General features: G+C 46.9%; 1 protein-coding gene across 1 annotated transcript in view; it reads right to left on the reverse strand.

The window, feature by feature from the left end:
- LOC142589624 (caskin-2-like) overlaps positions 1–20022 on the reverse strand; it is a 330427-nt gene that overhangs the window by 7070 nt on the left and 303335 nt on the right. The window contains exons 16-24 of the mRNA XM_075701132.1: positions 14402–14512; positions 14096–14197; positions 12852–12990; positions 10384–10524; positions 9151–9446; positions 5991–6293; positions 4709–4923; positions 954–1390; positions 283–364 (exon numbers count right to left, since the gene is read on the reverse strand). Of these exons, the coding sequence (XP_075557247.1) occupies positions 283–364; positions 954–1390; positions 4709–4923; positions 5991–6293; positions 9151–9446; positions 10384–10524; positions 12852–12990; positions 14096–14197; positions 14402–14512 (1826 nt within the window). The remainder of the gene's footprint in view (positions 1–282; positions 365–953; positions 1391–4708; positions 4924–5990; positions 6294–9150; positions 9447–10383; positions 10525–12851; positions 12991–14095; positions 14198–14401; positions 14513–20022) is intronic.

Below are 20022 nucleotides of genomic sequence, written 5' to 3' on the forward strand. Positions count from 1 at the left end.
CAAGGATACTGATAACCAAGTACCTATGCTGCTGGCGATCTTTATTCTTTCACACCATTCTCACAGTTTGGGTCTCCCACAACTAGACAACATGGTCCTTCACTGAATCAAAAGGCTGATTACCAATTGACAAACACTTATTTACTTTTTGGGCTGTCTACATGATGGCTAATGTAGCATTACTTTAGCTACGCTAGCCTGGTAAGCTTGGCTGGTGGCTATAACTAGTCCATTACATAGCATCTAACTGTGCGATTGAATCAAGACAAGAAGGAGACTCACTTGTCTACGGGGCGAGGGGGGACGGTGGGTTTTTGTGCTGCAGCTTTTTCGCGTGATGAAGGAGGCGAGCTCCTGGGCACATCTGCAACAGACAAGCACCAATAAGGTTGTGCCCACACGAGTTTCCCTTATTAACGAGCCGTTCACCTAAAGCTCATCAAAAAGTATGAACACTTGAATCTAGGACTACTAATGATTATCCATTTGGAAATGTCAGCATGCAATGCCTGGCGTAGTGATGATGTTCAAGTAAATTAAATTCTAGTATTCTACACACCAAAACCAACATGTGATTATAAGGCATGCCACATTGGGGGGCTCCAGATTAATTTTGACAACCTGGAGTTCTTTATCGTGCACCCAATGCACAGTACACAAGTGTTTTTTGCATTTCACACCCACAAAAATTCGGCCACTGCGGCCAAGGTCAAAGCTGCGACCTCAAGCTCAGCAGCACAATGCCACAGCTACGAAACTAACCTGGTGGGTGTAGCGATGGCATGTGAAGTGAGCAGTCAGGCGAGTTCATGAGTGAATGAGTGCATGCTTACTGGCGCATCGTTAACATTTCAGGGTTATGCCGGCATGTGGCGTATCTGACATGTGTACAACCGTGCAAATGTAATGGTTGCAAGTCCCTGCCCTCTAGGAAATTGCAATAGGAGCCTCACCTCTAACAGGAACTTCTTCTGGGGGACTCCGGACCTCCGTTGTTGTCGTCGGTGGGCTGGTGCGATGAGGTTGCTTGTCCAGCCCATCCTCTGTGCCGGAAGTGGGAGACGGACTTGCAGGCGTGGAAGACGTGCCGTGCTGGGGCAAGGGCGGGGGCACGCCTTCTCCTGGCCTCTGCTTGATGGTGCCCACATTCTCGCAGGCGAACGGGAGGGACTCCGACGAGACGCTGGACCCGTTGGAGTCCTTCCGGCGGACCAGGGTGCCGCTGGGCGAGAGCTCGCCATCTGACGAGGAGGCCGAGTTGGGGGTCGACATAGCCGGAGGGGGCGGCAGTGGCGCCTGCAGAGCCTCGTCCGCCACACTGCTCGCTGACGTTGCTGGCGGGGGTGGTGGAGGGAGCGGTGGTTCGTCACGCGTTGTCGCCATGGTGAACCTGTGAAGGTTGACCAAGGTGAGGTAAGAAGAACGAAAGACCATGCTCAGAAAGTGCTCTTTCACTCCGCTCATTATTTTGCGCCAGCAAACGCATGTAAAATCGAACCTCGATATAGCAAACATGGATATAACAAGTTATTGCACATGACGAAGTAAATCTAAAACGTGTCCTGCCGATGTCAGTGTGTAACAAATGTATGCTTGCAACAAATAGCGAATATAATAGTAAAGGCATTCTTGTGTCGGATACGCCTTTACCATAACAAGGTTGGACTGTACCGTTCAAGCGTATACTAAAGTTGCAGCTAACCGAATAAAATTGAATATGCAAGTGCACGATGAGAAATTCAGTACAATAGCTTCTGGTTATTTAATACCGTATTTGCACGATTCTAACATACACTTGTTTTTAATAAAATATGTATATAAATTTACATGCACATTACAATCGTAACTAATTCTACTCAACATCAAAAACGAAACCACTTCTCACTACAAGAAGAAAAGCCCAAGGCAAGGTAGCCAGCCACACTGCCATCGAACGGATGTTGTTTTTTTATGCCTTGGTTAGCGGTTGCCATATTCCAGTTTGCTGTACACGTGGCATTTCTAATGCATTATATAGAGCTGAAGATGACTTTCTGTGGTTAGTATACAATGAAAAGGAGGTGTCGCCACATTCCGTTAGTGACTAGCCACTAAGATACAGCCGTGTGCATGTCTGTGTGCCTTTGTACGTTCTGTAAAGTTGTTTCAACGCAGTACGCGTCAACTCGGGTTTCGTTACTTGATCTGCACAGTAGAATCGGTCCCAAAAAGAAGAAGACAATAAACTTTATTAAAAAGAATGGTCCGGCAGTTTTGGTTGCGGCCTCAGCTGGCGACTTGGAGTCCTTGGACTCTGGCGGAATCTTCGGCTTGCCGGATGGCCCAAAGCTGGTCTTCGAACTACTCCCAGAGGCAGCAACATCAACGAAAGAATGTCTTCGATGGCCCCCGCAGCTGGGGCGGTGTTGGGATAAAGCGAGCTTGAGGCTTCCTGTACGCTGGTAATGGCTGCGGTTATGGATGCGTCGCAAACGGTGGTGATATCAGTACCGTTGTTGCCAGCACATTCCCAGAGCATGTGTCACAGCGTTGCTCTATGTCCGCATGCTTTACACGCATCAGTCGGGTCTAATACTGGGTAACAGTGGCGTAAGATGGCTGGGCTAGGGTAGGTGTGTGTTTGGAGTAAGCGTAAGGTAATGGCCTCGTTCCTGTTTAATTTATCGTGCAGTGGTGGGAATGTGCGTCTTTCAAGTCTGTAGTATTGGGCGAAGTCTCTGAACATGGTCAGGCGATCACCCCACACCCATTGTGAGTCTCGTCGCTGCATTTCTGTCGTAGTGTCCCAATCCGGCAGACTCGATGTCCCACTCTTGGGGGCGGAGGCGGTGGCCACATAATCTGCGGTGGCTCGGCGTGCAAGATTTCCAGCTGTGGCGTGAGCCACCTCATCGCCCGTGAGCGGGACATTGGTGCATGCCGGTGTTCAGAGGAGGAAGACAGCAGAATTTTGGGGTTGTGAGGGCGATGTGAGTCGCCGTCGTCACAAATTTGAAGTATGCGGGCCGCTTCCTGCAAGACTCGGCCGTGCATGAAGCTGTGGATTGCCACCTGCGAGTTGCCGATCAGGATCGCAGTGTTCGGCACTGCGGCAATTGCTAGGGCTATCGTGCCTTCTTTGATCGCCTCCATGTGTCCCGTGGTTACCATGGCTCTCGCGAGGCACTTACCCGTGCGGTCTACAACTGCAATCACGTGTGCGCCTCTCCCTTTTCCATACCGTGCGGCATCTACGTACACCGCCTCGTTGCTGTTGCCAAACTTCTTTTGAATCTTATCTTTTGAATCCGTCTTTTGAATCTTATCTTTTTAATCCTTCTTTTGAATCCCAAACTTCTTTTGAATCTCATCTTCATCGCCAGTTTGTTGTAGCTTCAACGGCCGTACGGAGGATCTATGGCATGAGGCCTTAACGGCCAGGGCGCGCAGCGCCGCAAGAAAAGCTGGACTGCTTCAGTCGGGGACCATATCAAGAATGATTTTATTTCCGCGAGGGGAAACGCTGCAGGCAACTTACAGCATTTGGCGCTGAGTGGCGCCCTGACGTAAACGACCCAAACCGAAACCAGAAGCCAACAAAGGATACCACAGGCACCAAGTCATCTTTTTTAATATTTGGCCGGCAATATAACTGCACGTTACAGTCGGGGCATGGTGGAATTGTGCAAATACCATATATATTAATGTGTTTGCATTGCTTTATATCAGTTTTTGCTTGTGACACGTTGGGTGGCTTTGCTTTGCTTCTTTCCGGCTACTTACTGCATGACCTTTGCATTCGAGCAGCTGGAAAATTGATGACTGCAGTAAAACATTGTGTCATCTTAGCATAGCAAAGCCTTATACCAACATACCTGACAACTTGTGAACATTAAAATTCATAGAAATCCCACGGATACGACACCAAGGGGTGCAAAGTGGGAAGGGGGAATTGCACTCGCACTTCTACAAGCTTGCCCTGAACACACGCCTTATGTGGTAGTATACATACCCACATTGTCAACGATGATTTACCTTTAGACGCATCACACACAAAGCAGCAAACTTGGAACAGAAAGCAATGACAAGCAACACACTGTTTTTATATCACACTGAGTTGTTTAGTAACGTTCCTGCTGTCAATGTCACCTGCCTCAGGAAACAGTCTGTATAAACCTGCTTGAAGCAAGCACCTCTCTGGCATCTTTTCACCATCTGAAGACTTCAAATGGCAAGTTTGAAGACCGGCAAATGAAACGTTTTCACAAACAGAATTTGTTTTCTTGTAAAATTTGCGGCAACATTGGTAAAATCGTAAAACCAGTCCCAATTCATAAAATTTAAGGAAAATATGGGAGGTGTTGCAGGTATGTACAAAGCCAGGCAAATGTCCAAATCTCTGCAGCAGAAGATTCCTGGGGTATACAATACAATGAAAAATTTAGATAGAAAGAACAAGTTCATGTCCCATACATGAGGGTCACAGACTTTCCCAAGCTTTCCTGGCCTTCCTAATAAAGATTACTCACTGTGCCAGTAGAGTCTAAACTACAGTTCCTTGTGTGCAATACATCACTACTGGCACCCAAAGGCCTTAAAGTGCAACCAGGACTGTTGCTCTGCGAAGCTGCGAGATACGAGAATGCTTCGGGAAAACAGCCACACAGCCGGCCAGATGGTCTGGTCACGTATGCAGCGACCACTGCGGCAATTTAATGACGCGCCTCACCTGGACGTGAGGCTCTGTACGCAGGTGGCAAATGCCGTCTCAGCTATGTTGACCTCCTGCTGCCTCCGGATGGAGTTGGTACGCTTGGGCGGGGTCGGGGCGGGGCTACGCTTGGCCCCGCCACCTGTGTCTGGCCAATCAGAGGACAGCTTGGGGTCAAGGTCCTTGGGATCATAGTCTAGTTCTGGGCTGTCCAGCAGCGCCCTTGCTGCCACCTGGAAGCAAAAGTAGTGCCATTTCTGTCAGTGAAGTGCAGATTTTTCAATGCAAGGAGGCCTCTGCAACAAAGTCTTCGCAAGTTCTCTCAGACTTCGCAAGGAATTTTACGTACGTGTTTTAGCTGTTTTCTATTCATCTAAGTATTACAATCTGTTGGTATGTAAATGCTATCGCATTGAGTATTGATTAGGCTTAAAAGGACATTAAAGGCAAATATGAAGTCTTCGTGGACTGTTAAACTACCATTCCAGAAACCTCACAGTGCTTGTTTCGTGCAAGGAAAGACTTAGTTTAAGAGGAAATTGTGTTTGGACGGTCCGCATATCTCTAGAACAATTCAAATCCACTGCCCCTGAGCGGGGAGCAGCGACATTGCACATGCTATTACTGCCCTGTACTGCCATCGATGAGTAAAACAGCACCCAACAGCCAGAGCTACAGTTCCTTGCGCAAACGCAAAAGCGCAGCCAGAAACCGAGCCAAGACAGAGCTGATGAAAGAGGAAGGGAAAATGCACGCTGTATCATAAACATGACCTCTGATACTATTCGCAATGGGCCTCGTTCTTTGCTACTTGCAGCTTGTGCGAGTTTCGTGAGCCAACTAAACCAGCGCAGCAATATGCGATAACAAAACTACTGAAATGTGAAAACACAGGAGGCGCAAAGTTAGCAAAAACGAAACCTTTTAACCGCTCTTGTCGTTGTCAAGGGTAGCATCCAAAAGTTATTTTTTCGAAGAATCAAATAGCAGTAGACAAGAAGCATTTTCTTCTCTCTTATTATGCAATGCAACAATCTTTTTATTCTGAGTGGTTGAGTACTAATGACAGAATTATGAGGAGTTGCTATGTCATTGGGCTAGTTACTTGAATGTCCCGGTGGAGTCTCGAATGATGTCCTGCATTTACCTCGACTTCTCAACTACTAAAGCTCTGTTCTTGATAATACTGACACCTTAGACATTCTTGAGCATTAATCTATCACTTGAGCTTGACTTAATGTTAGCCTTTAGTGTACTTTTAAGCGTTCTCTGAGCCACAGTGCCCAGCCGAATAACTGACCTTGGCCACCGGCCGGGGTTTCACTAGTCCTCGTGGCCGGTGCAGGGTGGCCGTTCCATCCGGTTCGTAGCCGTAGTCGTAGCCATGAGACACCTGTCGGACCACTTCGGAATCAGTGTCGTAGCCGTGCTGCCGCCAACTGCTGACCATATGGTACCAGTCTGACTGAGGGGCATGGTAAGGCGGTGGGTTGTGGTGGTACCCCTGGTACTGCGGCTGATATGGTGCTGACGAGTGACTCTGGTACGCAGGGCCACCGTCCTCTAAACTTTCGAGGGAACGGCCCCGGTTGGGCGAACGAACCTGCACACAGTGAGAAGCGCACTGGCTCTAGCACTGTTCCTAAAGCAACAATATACATTTTCAACACCTTTATAAGCCACTCATTCACAATTGCTCACAAAATGACAGTCAATACATTGCCATGCATCTGTTGTTTCACTCTTTTGCCCATGACAATTGCTTCACTGAAGTATCACTTCTTATAACATTTACACAATAGGTGCTTGCTGTACAGTCGAACACCATTATAACATAAGATTCCAAGACACGAAATTACCCTCGTTATATCCAATATTTGTTATAAGAATATATATATATGTTATTTCCTTACATTGGCGAGAGACATTATAGATTTGCATCACTGTGTCCGACAATTCCTTATATCCATGTCTATTGCAGTTTGACTGCTTGAAAACTTGAAAAGTGTTGTCGTTTCACTAGTGAGGTGTGCACCATCATCATCTGATTGAATGCACACTGCAAACGCTTTAGCACATTCTAAAAAGAAATACAAGCGTCATCGACTGCTCTGGAAGGTACAAGGATGCGCATAGAAATACCAGACAGGCTCTAGCGCTGTCAATCAATTCGACGATCACCAACCATCCTCGCCGCTGTCATTGTCAACTCCATCTTGCCTTGCTTCCTGCGCCTATGTTCAGCCTATGTTCTATTCTTCTCATTCATTTCTATGGCTCGTGTTTTTGCCTGTGCACAGCCACTATCCCATGGCAACATACAAGCTACTTGCAAACGACTGTTGACCGACACATTTACATCTTAAGCAGAAGGTGAAGGCAAGTTATAAATCAAGAGAAACTGACAGATAAGTGCTCCCAAACACATACTCTTACTTAACATAACAAAGTGAATGTACCAGTTAATGCACAAGCACATATTATGACTGCCCCTCTTTCGTACTCACCCAACTAAAATAGCAAGAAAGCTGTATATAGTCCATGCACAGGCGATGCGATATCAATTTTGAAAGGTTGCAAGTTTCATCGCAACAGCCCAACACAGTAGACTTACGTTAACCCCTTAATTGCTAATGACGAGTTAACTTGTCCTGAACTTATTGCAATTTTTGCACATGCGTATGTGCGAAGTTTCTTGTAGTTATGAAAAATACTACACAATGGCTTTTGATATACTTTTCAACAAGACCAGTAAAAATAGAATAGGCATTCGTGGTATATATTTTAAAAAGAATTGCAAGAAATATGTAGGTCGCAAAAAATTCCACACTGTAAATGTTTTTTAAAATTTTTCGTGCCAGTCAAACAACCAATTCAACTGCGGTCAATATTTTCGGTTAATTCCATCCCGACCAAAAGTACCGGCCGGCGCCCATGCATTTCTATGGGCCCAAACTTTCCTTGTTTATATCTTAAAATTGGCCTTTGCTGGCTAATTAGAACTTGACCATTCAGCATGCACCCGCCTGACCCCTAAGGTGACCCCAATAAGCGACCTCTTTAGTGTCAGCGCCTGTCTCAGCGGAGTTTAGCGGACAGCGAATGTGTTGAACACACATCCTCTCCCATCAAAAACACCTATTTTCAGCCTGCCCTAGGAAGGTTTTCAAGCATTAATGGTAGCTCACAATGTTTGATTACAGTACTTACTCAATTGTAACCCACGCCTTTCTTTTTCCGCCAATAAATTGGGCCTAAAAATGGCTCCGCGGCGCAGATGCAAAACCAAAACCGCGGTCGGATGCTCTACCACGTAACAAGACTGTTCGGCGGCGAAGCGGACTTTCGGAAACCGGCGGCCGTTTTGCAACACACAAAACGGTAGACCCTTGGCCATTTTTGTTACCAAAAAATTGGGTCTACTTTGTTTGGGTGCTCTAATTTCATTTCTATGTTAGTTCAGTTTCATCGGTCCCGTCGGGGTCCAATTAACGTTGTTGACTGTAGCAGCGCTGACACCAGCCACCTGGCCTATTGATGAAAGGCTGAAAGGCTTTCAGCTTTCCATCCTGTGTGCTTTCCTTGTAGCACATTTGTCTGTATTTATTCCTCTTACCAGCACTGTCCTCTGAGGATCTTATAGCCATCTTCCTGTACAGCTGCACTGTTACCCCAGCTGAGGTCTGTTATTATTATCGCTGTTGTTGTTACGCAGTGCTGTAGGCACTGCCACTGCTTTGGCGGGAGACCTGAGAGCGTGTTGTTGATGACAAGAGCTAGGACTGTTCATACGTAGCCTCTTTCGATTCCTTGGATTAGCTTTAATAAAACCCTCTTTCATTTGGTGGAGGTGCGGGGTATTAGTACTACTTACAGATACTGCTGTCCCAGATTTTAGACAGCACAAGTGGGTAAATACACTAATACAACATACACACAATCGACATAACACGTTTTATGTAAAAGGAATTCCTTCACGAAATGCTCAAGTGCCAATTCCCACAAATGAACATGACAGTTACTCCGCATTTCAATGACCAAATGGCAAGAAAGAAAGCTTGAAGCTATTAGAGCGAGATCTACGGAGAACAATGTTCACACCATCAATTATTCATATTATACGCACAGAAGAAGTTATGAATGTCACAGGTACAGTGCTAATCAATTCAAATACAATACTCGGACTGCATAGTATTCGGCTCTTGTTGTGCAATCAGCGAGCTCTGGATGAGTGCTGGAGGACCAAATTCATCCACCATGCATCACAAACGCTCTGGTTCTCATCGCATACCACAATGCATCAGCTCAATTTCCCCAGAGCACACTGGTGGTGCAACAAGCGTCGGCAGCCATGCGCTCCGAGCATCGCGTTGGCATCGCTGAACACTGTACACTGACGGAAACAGAAGCAAGGGCAATTCTGCACGGCATCATCTGTGGAAGCAAGGGCACAGCCTCACCTGCATCGACACGAAGTCGTGCTGGTACAGGTCGGCTCCCTGCATGGGCTGCTGGTGGAAGGAGTGCCCGCTGAAGTGCTGCTGCTGCAGGATGAGGCTGTCCCCGCTGCCCGCACGGTAGAAGTTGCCGCCCATCCGCGGAGGAGACTGCTGCCTGAACGTCCTCAGCTGAGGCGTGCTCGGGTCCGTGTCCGACCGCAGCGGCGGCACCGCGTTGGCATGCGGGGGCGCGATCTCGCACGGCGGCTGATTCACGCTTGGCACGGCCTGGTACGGGTGGCCCATCGGTACCGGAACTGCACGAGCACCACCGCAAAGGCAACGGTTAGCGAGGGAAGTCTGGCCACTTGGTACCTTGCCGAAGGCAAAGACATGTTCGCTGTTTCTTGAGAAATATAACGAATAGACAACTATTTACACTTCTTGTGCACATACTAATGTGCGATTAATTTTACTCCATTTGCAAAGCCATGCGTACAGCCATGTGTGCGTTCAGATAAGCCTTGTGTGAATTTTGGTGCAGTTCCACATGTTTGGCATTTCTTATCTGATAATAGTCATGGTCATCATCAGCCTTATGTGCCGGACAGACAAAGGCTTCGCTCAGTGATTTTGAAGGATCAGCGTCCTATGTCAGTCAACCTTATCCTATATATGTGAAAATTCCATTATCTTATCATGGTGTACAATCATCTTCTGTCAAAAGCTATTTTCCATCCCTCGAAATGATTAGCCACCAATTCTATGTTTTACACATGCCATGACCTGCCCAAATCCACTTCTTCCTTTAAATTTCAAGTAGAATATCACCTGTCCACATTTGTTTTCAATCCATACTGCCACCTCTGCATATATAAATGTTGTGCCTATTAACTTTCATTCTGTCAATTGATGTATGTTTCTCAAGTTGCTCTCAAGCCATTGTCCTTGAAGAGCCCTACTACTATAGCACTGGAACACCGTAGACGACGGTGGCAGCACAACTTGCGAACTAAGTCAAACTACACAATTTTACTTGTCCTTAATTTAACTGAGATTCGTGCAATCCTTCAGTTCTATTTCTTGTCATTTCATTAACTCCTTTTTCTTGGCTTACTGCTGATAGAAGATCCTATTGCAGTTGATGGCTGTGAGGTCCCATTCTGTACCTTCTAAGCTTCGAATTTCGACCAACAAAATAAAATGACAGGCTTAAGGTAAAAGCGGGCTTGCAGTCAAGGCCCGTCAGCTCACCGTGTGAGCCGGGCCTGGCTGCCAGCAGCTGGCCCATGTCGACGCTCGAGTGCCGTGCGTCCCCATAATGCATTGCCTGCCGCGAACCGCTGTTGAGGTCGCGCACCTTCTTGATGGCTAGCATCAGCTTCTTCTGGTGACCTGCAGTGGGCAGCAGCAACGAGGCGCGAGAAAATTGTACAACCCATTGTGCAATGGTACATTAAAGGAGCAGATTACGTAAACAGGACTCCATTTTTCATTGGTTCTTACACTTTCTACAACATGCATGAATGATCTTCACAAAGACCAGCTCCACATTATCTTAAGTAACTTTTGCCACACAGCTAATGTATCATGCGTGAAATGAAATCTAACCCTTCTGTCACTTATTAACTGTCACAAGATAGCCCAACTCTGTCTGTTTCACAAAATATACAGTGACAATCATGTTCACTCCCTCCTGATAGTTTCACCAGCATCTGCATCCCAGCGACTTACACATGTGTAGAAAGTTTATATTCTCCAATGCAAAACTGTGAAACATTTGAAATCATTTTTACCGAAGATTTACCGTAATGGAATAACCTCCTGAATAAAGTCATAAGCTTCATATTCATCAAGGTTTAGGGACACTATAACGAATATCCTTAGTTTTGAGTAACTACATTATTATTCATGATTTCCCATGGTTTTCTGATTGAACAATTTTGTTGAACTTTTGTTTATTCTGCAGTACCTAATTTCAACAGTCTGCACCTTGTACCGATTTGCATTATGTGACTCGCTCACTTCCTCTCTGCAATGCCGAAAAGCCCTGAAGGTAAAATGAAATGAAATAGTGGGGCTCTCAAGAATACCTCTTGCAGATGATATGGAGGCGAAATTACTATGCCAAAACAAACAACACAGAGGTTCACTCACAGGAAGATTGAAACTCTGAGTGTTACACAATGGTTGAACAAGGTGTCTGAGGCATCCCTTATCCGCACACCACTGGTCATATAAAGGGACTGACAACTGGCCAAGGTGTTGCGAGACGTTGATGAGAATGAAATGACCATGATTTATAGTGATAAAATCCAGCACGCTGTTCACGATTTAAGTAGAAATTATAATTTTAAATTGGCAAAGAAAGCCTCAAAACCCAGTAAACAGCACAGCCTGGCGGTGAAATCTTGGTGCTCCGGATGTAGTATATGAGATCACTGTATGTAAGCCAACTTTTATTAAGTACAGCATATTTACTGCGTAAAATTGCAGTTCATGTATTATTAGATGCTTGTGCTTTGTTCTATGTGCATTATAAACTAAAGAAAGTCCATGCTAAGAAACGGAACACCCGTCCCACAATACATGGCTGTGCACATTGCTGCTGTATGTGTGCGAGTTTGCAAGTACCTAGAGTTGTGTGGTCACTCGGTGAGATACAAAATGCCACCAACTAGTTGCGCTGTAAATGTGTGCCAGCACTACAATATTAGCACACACGTAGCTACGGCAACACGCTGAACTGCGTATCACCTGTAAAAGCGTCACTTTGCTTTTGAGAACATAACGTGACTTAGCAAAAAAATACTCTTGACTGGTTAATGACCAAAGCATTTGGAAAGGAAACCATGGAAACATGTAGCTATTATTGCAGAAGTAATTTAAGATTTCGGAAAACATCAATCGCAAGTACATTGGCCTGATAAACAAAGTAATACTTTCTCGCAACTACCGCTGCACTTGTCATCTGCCTCCTACCAATGGCAGCGTATAATCGCTATCGCGCTCCCCTATCACTGTTTGCAGTGTGCTTCCAGTGAACAACTACATTCTCACTGCAGACAGAAAAATTCTGATAAAAAATATTAAACGGGACTTCTGTGTTACCACTTCATCATGATCAGACTATCTGACCAGTAAGTTTCTTGCCAATCTCTTTAAAACCAAAACAACTAGTCCACAGGAAAGCATGAAAGCTACTTAATTGCCTATGCCTGCAAACAGTATCTGACATAACACATTATAAACGTGAAATAAACATTCGAATTAGGAACAATGCGTGTAAGGTGGACACAATGCAAAAATGTAAGTTGAGGGTTAGGTTACGTATAAGAGAGTAAGTAAGGCTTTAGACCAATTCTGATTGCACTCATAGCTCCTTCCTGCCTCATGCAGGTGCTGTGAAGCATTCTTACATACGTAACACTGATTATAATTTTTATGTAACATATGAGAGCAGGATTATGTTATAAATTTATTTTAATGTGCAGTCAGCAAGTGCCGGCTGTTGCCTCCGAGATTTCGGAACACATCTTTGCATCATTTTTTGCATTCCATGTTTTGTTTGTTTTTAGTGTTACTAGACATATGACACCCAAAAGGCTTCAGACAAGATAACATGAACGAGTACAAACACAAAAAATAACCTACAACTAAAAATAACTCTTGCAACTCTCAAGAGCCATAAAAACTGCCCTTCTGTGCCTGCTGATACACACCTAGCTTTTGAATGCCAATGTCCTCAAGGTCTTCCCAGGTGAGATCAGCCACCCTGTCAACGGTGGCATAGCCCTGCTGACACAGCGAACCGTAGTACTGCTCAAGCCTCAGGAGTTTCAGCCACGTGAGAAGATTGTCCTGCACATGGTTATAATGCAGTAGAAAGCCACATATGTTAATGAGCAAATCATTCTAGAAATGTAGAGGAGCACATCACCTGCAGAAGGAACCACAACACCATCAAGCATTAAAGTCCCCTCACCAGGTCTGGCCATTTTCAGCTGACAAGGGCAGAACATGCATTGCATGATAACGATCATGTCTGTAGAGTATTATATCGCTACGCACAGCAGAAAGGTCCGAAATCTCACACCGACTGCCGTTTTCCCTTCTCCTTGTGGCCGCCGCACTCCAAACTGGAAGATGACGTACATGTGCTAGTGCATCTATGTACATGTGTTTGCAATGTGACGTCGCTCGTGGTGACACGTGACTTCGAGAATTATTCAAGACAACATCTGTTATTTATGCAATACGTTGCTTGAATAAACTATTTAAAGCTTAGAGAAATAATAAAACACACAAAGCGAATGTCTGCATATTTTTGTTTTACTCTGCATCGTAGCAAGAGAGATGTACTTCTGTTTCGTCTGCGTGTTCCCACGTCGTGAAGTCGCACATGCGGACACTGAAACTATGCCATTTTTCACAGTGTTCTAGCGCAAAATCATGCTCTGTGATCCGCTCGTGTCTGCCTCAGTATTCGTGTAGCACTGACTTATACCGCTAGTCAGGTGTCCTCGTGCACGGCATGCAAAGTTGTGCACTGTGCGAAGCGAGACAATCACAACAGGTCGCGCGCAATGCCGTCAGCGGAATTGTACCATGCCGCAAAAAAGCGAGGAGGAAAAAAAGAATGAATGCGGGGCACGTGACGTATGCGTCACCCAATCCTCGAGGTCCGGTATGGGAGGACGCGGGGAAGAAATTTCGTTTGTAGAGGCTAGACGAGGCAAGTGGAGAGAGTGTCTTGCTTGGCAGTGGAGCTCGCCTCGTGAAATCATGGGTTCGCGGCACCTAAATATTCATAACTCGACTATTAATGAACCGATTTTTAAAATTTTTGCGGCAGAATGCTCTCTATAGGACATGTAACAACTTCCAGCATATAACCTAGATTTCCTATGGGGCCTGGTGAGGGGCCCTTTAAGGCTGCATATTGATAGACTACGAAAGCATGTACCGGTTTGTAGTCTGGAATCCCATCCGAAATATTGAGGTTGCTGATCTCCGACTTGAGCTTCCTTCGATGCGCTGGCTTTGTGATGCCAATGGCTGTCAGGTCCTGCATTACAAAGTAGCGCATGTCACAAGCGTAAAAAAGGGCAATGTAAAGTGGTAAATTATACAGGGTGTTTCATGTAACCTGAATCGTAGGCATATTTACCGGGCACTCGGCCCCTCCGCCCACCTGGTAGATATGCCTATGGTTCAAGTTGTTTGAAAAACTCTGTATAAACAACCAATACACTGTCAGTCACATTCGTACCTCTGGGGTCATCCGTGATATGGTAGGCATGTCATAGCCTGCCTGCAGGAACAGATGCGTGTACTCTTCGAAGTGAAGGTTCTTCAGCCACGTCGTAAGCACCTCAGTGTCCTGTAAGTGCAAAAAGTAAGTATTAAAATACTGCCAACCTGAGGTAAGGCATCATGCATCGAATTAGCCCCAGCAGCCACTCAGCTTCTGCGGTACGACCAGGCTTTGGGATTTAAGAAAGGACTACTGTGAAAATTATGTACACTGCCGCTATATTGCAAAAGTGATCATCACACATGGAAGTAAACAATTTTTGACAGTCTGCTGCTGGCTCTTTTTACTATACACTGCATGCTAGAGTAACACTGGCACATGATGTGCATCCAGTGAACATCAACACACCAAGACCTGCGGTGATTTAACCCTTTAACCCCCAAATTATTTCTTGAAGAAAGTACCAAACTTCCCAAATTTTTTATGCAGTCATAATTTTTTCTGTCATTCTGGCTCTGAAAATATATTACTCGATTGGTTTCTGGTTAAAATTATTATAAAAAATAAAAACAAAAGAACAGTTGCTCTTGAGGGCAGCTTTCCATTAATTCCAACTGTAATTCGTGTTTGGCAGTCAGAGCAGCACAACATCAAGCTGAGGAGGCTGACTCGTCATTGACAATATTGGTACAACCTCCCACGACGAGTACAGCTTGGCATTGGAGATTAAAGGGTTAGAAGGTAGTTGACATGAGCAAGCTGCTTCTGCGCATGAAGTGTTTCCACATCATGGGTATTTTTGTGAGGCAGTATTAGCTGACATGCTATGCTACCATTTTAGCACTGTGTATGTGTTATGTGTAGTCTCCAGCAGCTCACTATCCCGAATGCTGCTGTACATCGAACGCTCTCAAAAAAGACAAATTTAACATGCCCAAAGATGGGCACCAAGTTCCCTTGCACACTGCAGCTTCTTGGTACGAGTTATGCAGCGCCACCTTAAGATCGATTGCAAGAAGTAATACGGTTCAACGCATGCACACACAGTGGTGAGGCGTGCTTCACCTGAGCCGCATATGCGCTCAATAAACTTCGGCCCGAGGGCACGAGTCACGTCGAGCGGAGGCGCGCACCTGTGATCTTTCATCCGGCGTCGGTGCACTATAAATCGAGCCGATCGCGTTCTGACACACAACGCCTCACATAGCATGCCACACGCGCCAGCGCACTCTTCTAGAAAGCCTCCGCCCACGGCCCGCTATTTTTTGAAGAGCCTTCAAAGGAGACACGTATTCAGTTTTCGCTCGTGTCTGTCAGTTCGCGCTTCGGCGCGCAGCACGTATTTCCCCGCGGGGCGGTTAGTACGTGTGCACGCGCACACGAGTTCTCGCAAACGGCACGCGGAACTTTCTATTTCGGGACGCGGAAGCTGCGAGGGAGGCAGTCAGCCGCGTAGTCTTAGGACGGGAAAGGGGTGGGAGAAAGGAGCGTGGATAGTCCGATGGGAGTCCCGCCTTGCTCCCGTTAGGGAAAGAGGAGCGAAGCACGGGGGATGACGCTCCGCCTAGATCCTGGGCGAGTAAAGGCGAGGTACAGTCGGGTAAAGCGCATGGAATAGTGCATCCCGGATGGGGAAAAGGTGGGAAAACCGGGAGCGTTGGGAACGGAGAACTACACACACATCCTGCCCGCGAGCGAGCGCGCAAATCCCCCGAAGACGTACCACGCGTACATATTTGCTCCGCGGGAGTAAAAGAAAGGCGCCGAGGAGTCGGCAGCACGCGTCGCCGCGCCGTGACTCATCGACGCGCAGTACCGCCTAGGGGGAAAAAGACGACAGCAGGATAAAAAGGCGGGGAGGGGACAGGGATGAGGCGGAAAGAAGAACGTCGGCGACGGTTTCGACGCTGCAGCTCCACGCTTCGAAACAGGATGCGGCGCGCGGGGAACACAGCCTGGCGAAGGAAAGGCGAACGCAAGAGCCGGCGCTTTTTGGGGAGGAGGCTCAAAGCAAAGCTGCAGCAGACGTCTTCCCTTCTCTTCCTCGTGGAAGAAATAGGGCGAGATGCGATTGGGGGAAAGAAAAAGCGACAGTGGCGGCTGTCCCTTCACTACCGCTTAAGGGGCCGCTGCAAGGCACTCTCCCCTTTTTCCTACTTATTTGTCGCTACGGCAAACAAGCGGGACAGAGGGCATAAAGTGTCCCGCCTCCCAAGAACAAAAAGAAGGCAGCAGGGTTAAGCTAGGAAATGAAACGGCGCTGGAGAAAACAAAACGGGAAGGAACGCAACTATATCCAAACAGTTAAGTATACATGCCCCGAACGCCAAGAAACAATTTCGATTCAGCGAAGGAGCCGCCATGCAAAAGGCGAGGGTAGCGCCCTCTCGAGAGAGTAAGTGTACGTACACTGCACGAAACGCGCGAAGGAACTAACGGTATACCATAGAGCCGCGGCGGCAGCGCGGAATGGGCGGCAGAAACGGAAGAAGAGCGCCAGCAAGAAAACGGGGAGGCAAAAGGAACAGTCTCCCTTCCCTCGCTTTCCCCATCAAGGCGGCGCAGCTTTAGGGGAAAAAGGGATTCTGGCTGCCCGAGCACGTCGCCTCCGGCCTCGAGTGCCTCTCCGGCGCGGCCTGCTGCACCACCCACACCGTGCCGCGCTCTCCCAATCGTGTTCGAGCACTTTTCGTTTCTCCCCCCTGTGTGCGGGCTTTCCGGCAAACCCCCCGGGGAGGAAAGAAAGGCGGGAAAAGGCGCAATACGTGTTCGCCAGGTGTTTCGGGGAACGCCGACGGAGACGCTGCGCCATGGAGCGGCGGTACACGTTCGGTTTCCCTGCTTGTGACGTCACGTACGACGTACGTGAAGTCACCGCTGGGAATGAAGGCCGCCACGATAATGGGTTTTACCTGCACCGTTTTTGGAACACAGTGGCTGACGAGCTGTAGCTTTCGAAACATCGTGCCTCGGCTGGCCCCGGAGTGGCGATAAAAACGTAACGTGATTTATAGTTTCGATTATATTTATAGTGTCGATTAAAACCTCCATGTGCCTGGACTTTTCATCTTGCTCAATGTTCAGAGTGTGCTTTATTTTATCTATGAGCGCACATTTGTTTCTTTTTGTTGCGGATGTGATGATATATGTATGGCGATTTGCTTCTCTCCATCGCTCTGTGTTAATACTTTTATTGTTTTTTATATCTATAAGGACAATTTAGATTGTAAAATGATTACCTGATTTTAAATACTGCATATTGCTTCGGTTTTCCTTTTTGTATTATGTATGCGTGCCGCACTGCATATCGGAGCAATAGCCTCCGTCAGGCTGTATAGCCTTTTGCTTCTGCTTCGATTTCTGTTGATGTACAGAAGGAAAAATTAATCAAATTAAAATCAAAAATCAAGCGTAGGAAACACGGTCACGAGAGGAACAACGAACACAAACGCCGTATTGCCGATCTGGCTACACAAAAGTCATTCACCATCGCATTTGTGAATATCCTGTAGTCCGTAAATAAAGCTTTGTCTCGCGAAGAACCCGCACATATTCTCACTCATGTCGTTGCGCCATGTACAAGCGCACACTAACGCGGACGAGACGGACACAGAATGGGAACGAAGACGCAAACTGACAGGAAATGCAAACAACCAGCCCAATCAACGTACACCAACTAGCCCGATTCATCGCTCTGTTAACCGTATACATATGTCTGACGAATTATCGTGGCACTGGCCGGGAATAATTCAGAATGTTGCGGTAGAACTGAAGACGTGAAAAATCAAGCCTGCTATTAAAAAGCTGTTTACGGTATTTTTGGTTACTCCACGTACAGGCTTTCTTTACAGCAAGTCCCCTGACCAATAAGAGAAAGCCAGGAAAGGAAAGCAATACTGGTTCGCTAGTTGGCGCAGACGTAGAGCCAACTATGGAGCGACGGTGCATATAGGTACGACGAGAAATTGTGCGTGACGTCATTACCGAATGATTGGTTTATGAGTGCGTGCGTGCGTGTGTGTGTGTGCCGTAACGTACCAAAGTACCGCACGAGCTATGAGGGTAGCCATACGGCATGGAGTGTTTTAACGTCCACAGCAAGCACGCAACACGAGTGATTTTGCATTTCACCTCCATCGGAATGCAGCCATTGAGGTCACGTTTCCAGCAGTCAAACGCCACAGCCACTGAGCTACCGCGGCGAGTCCGACGTCAATAACACTGCGAAATACGAAGCGAAGGCCCCACTGACCTCGCCTTAACGCAAAATAAACTGAAAGGAACAGCGAAAGCAGCGCACAATGAACTCGGGCATAACGAATTTTGTCCTATATCACTCTCACATGTAGGCAGATACACTGCCTATACCTGTAGTGTCGCGTAGGTGCTCTCAGCGTAGCCCAAGACAGTCTCGAAGAGATATGGCACTACTATTAACTGTATACATTCAGCTCTCGTTTATTAAACCTCGGTTAATTCGACTTTTCGTTTAAATCGAACGCACTGGTAAGTCCATGTGAGAGATCAAACGCTTGCTATGGAATAAAACTCGTTTAGTTCGAACGCGGAAGCATGCCGCTTCGTTTAATTCCACCCCACTCGAGCCCCCCATGTGCCGCAGCGGCTAAGGCCGGAAAACACGAGAAATTCAGCAGACGGTGCTGCTGTTTCCCTAGGCGTGAATCTGTATTACTTTTACTTTTCCTTTCAATGCAATGTTCGCGCGGCGCTTAAGCACGGCGCTCTTGACCGCATGCCGGCTGCATTGAGCTTCAAGAGCAAGACGCAGAATGACATTATGAACTACTTCAAAGAATAAAAAAAAATACTCGAATTGGTTCATTTTGTCGGCATTTGTTAATTCGACCTTCCGGATAATTCGATCAAATATTCCGATCTCGTATATGCACGTGACGAATTGAAATAACTACCCTCGTGGGTAGGGTTGAGCTCCCTTCGAGTCTATAGCCCGTTTGTCCGGCGACACCACAACACCGAACAGAACACTGGTTGTATCGAACTCGAAGCATGCACCACTGCCGCCAAAACTCTCCCAAGTTGATCGCTTATTGCTGCTCTCTCGCTTTCGACACCGACAATAAATAGCGTCAGCGTGGGCCACAGTCTCAGCAAAACAAACCTCGCTATTCAAGAAGCAATTTGTCAGCACCTGTCTCATCCCTTTATTGAGGCGGTAACCCTGAACGTATCCTGAACGGTAACCCTGAACGGTGAAAGGCGCCTTCCGCCATAGAGGCGACAATTGGCGCCACCGTTCTGGTGCTGCGATAGCGACGTTTTTATTTAGCGGCACCGCAGCAGTCTATGCGCATTTCGCTTAATGTATTCCTTTTTTTTTTTTCGGACGAAACAGGCGATTAGTAGACGAATGTGTGGAAATAAAGTGAACTCACTGCGAAGCGTTGCTCCTGTGCGAAATCTCAGCGCGAATGAGCCAGCCAGCTGCTGGAAGAGCACTTCGGTATATTCTTCTTCTTTTTTTTCAGCAGAATACCGTTTAGCGCGTGAACGGTTTACTATACAGCGACGCCGGATGCCGGCACCAACGTTGAACAGTCTGTCGTGCGCGCAAAGTACGTGCGCTGGTACAATAAGCCACCGCTCCAATGATCACG

The sequence above is a fragment of the Dermacentor variabilis genome, chromosome 8 (genome assembly GCF_050947875.1).
Source record: "Dermacentor variabilis isolate Ectoservices chromosome 8, ASM5094787v1, whole genome shotgun sequence".
NCBI classification, from domain to species: Eukaryota; Metazoa; Arthropoda; class Arachnida; order Ixodida; family Ixodidae; genus Dermacentor; species Dermacentor variabilis.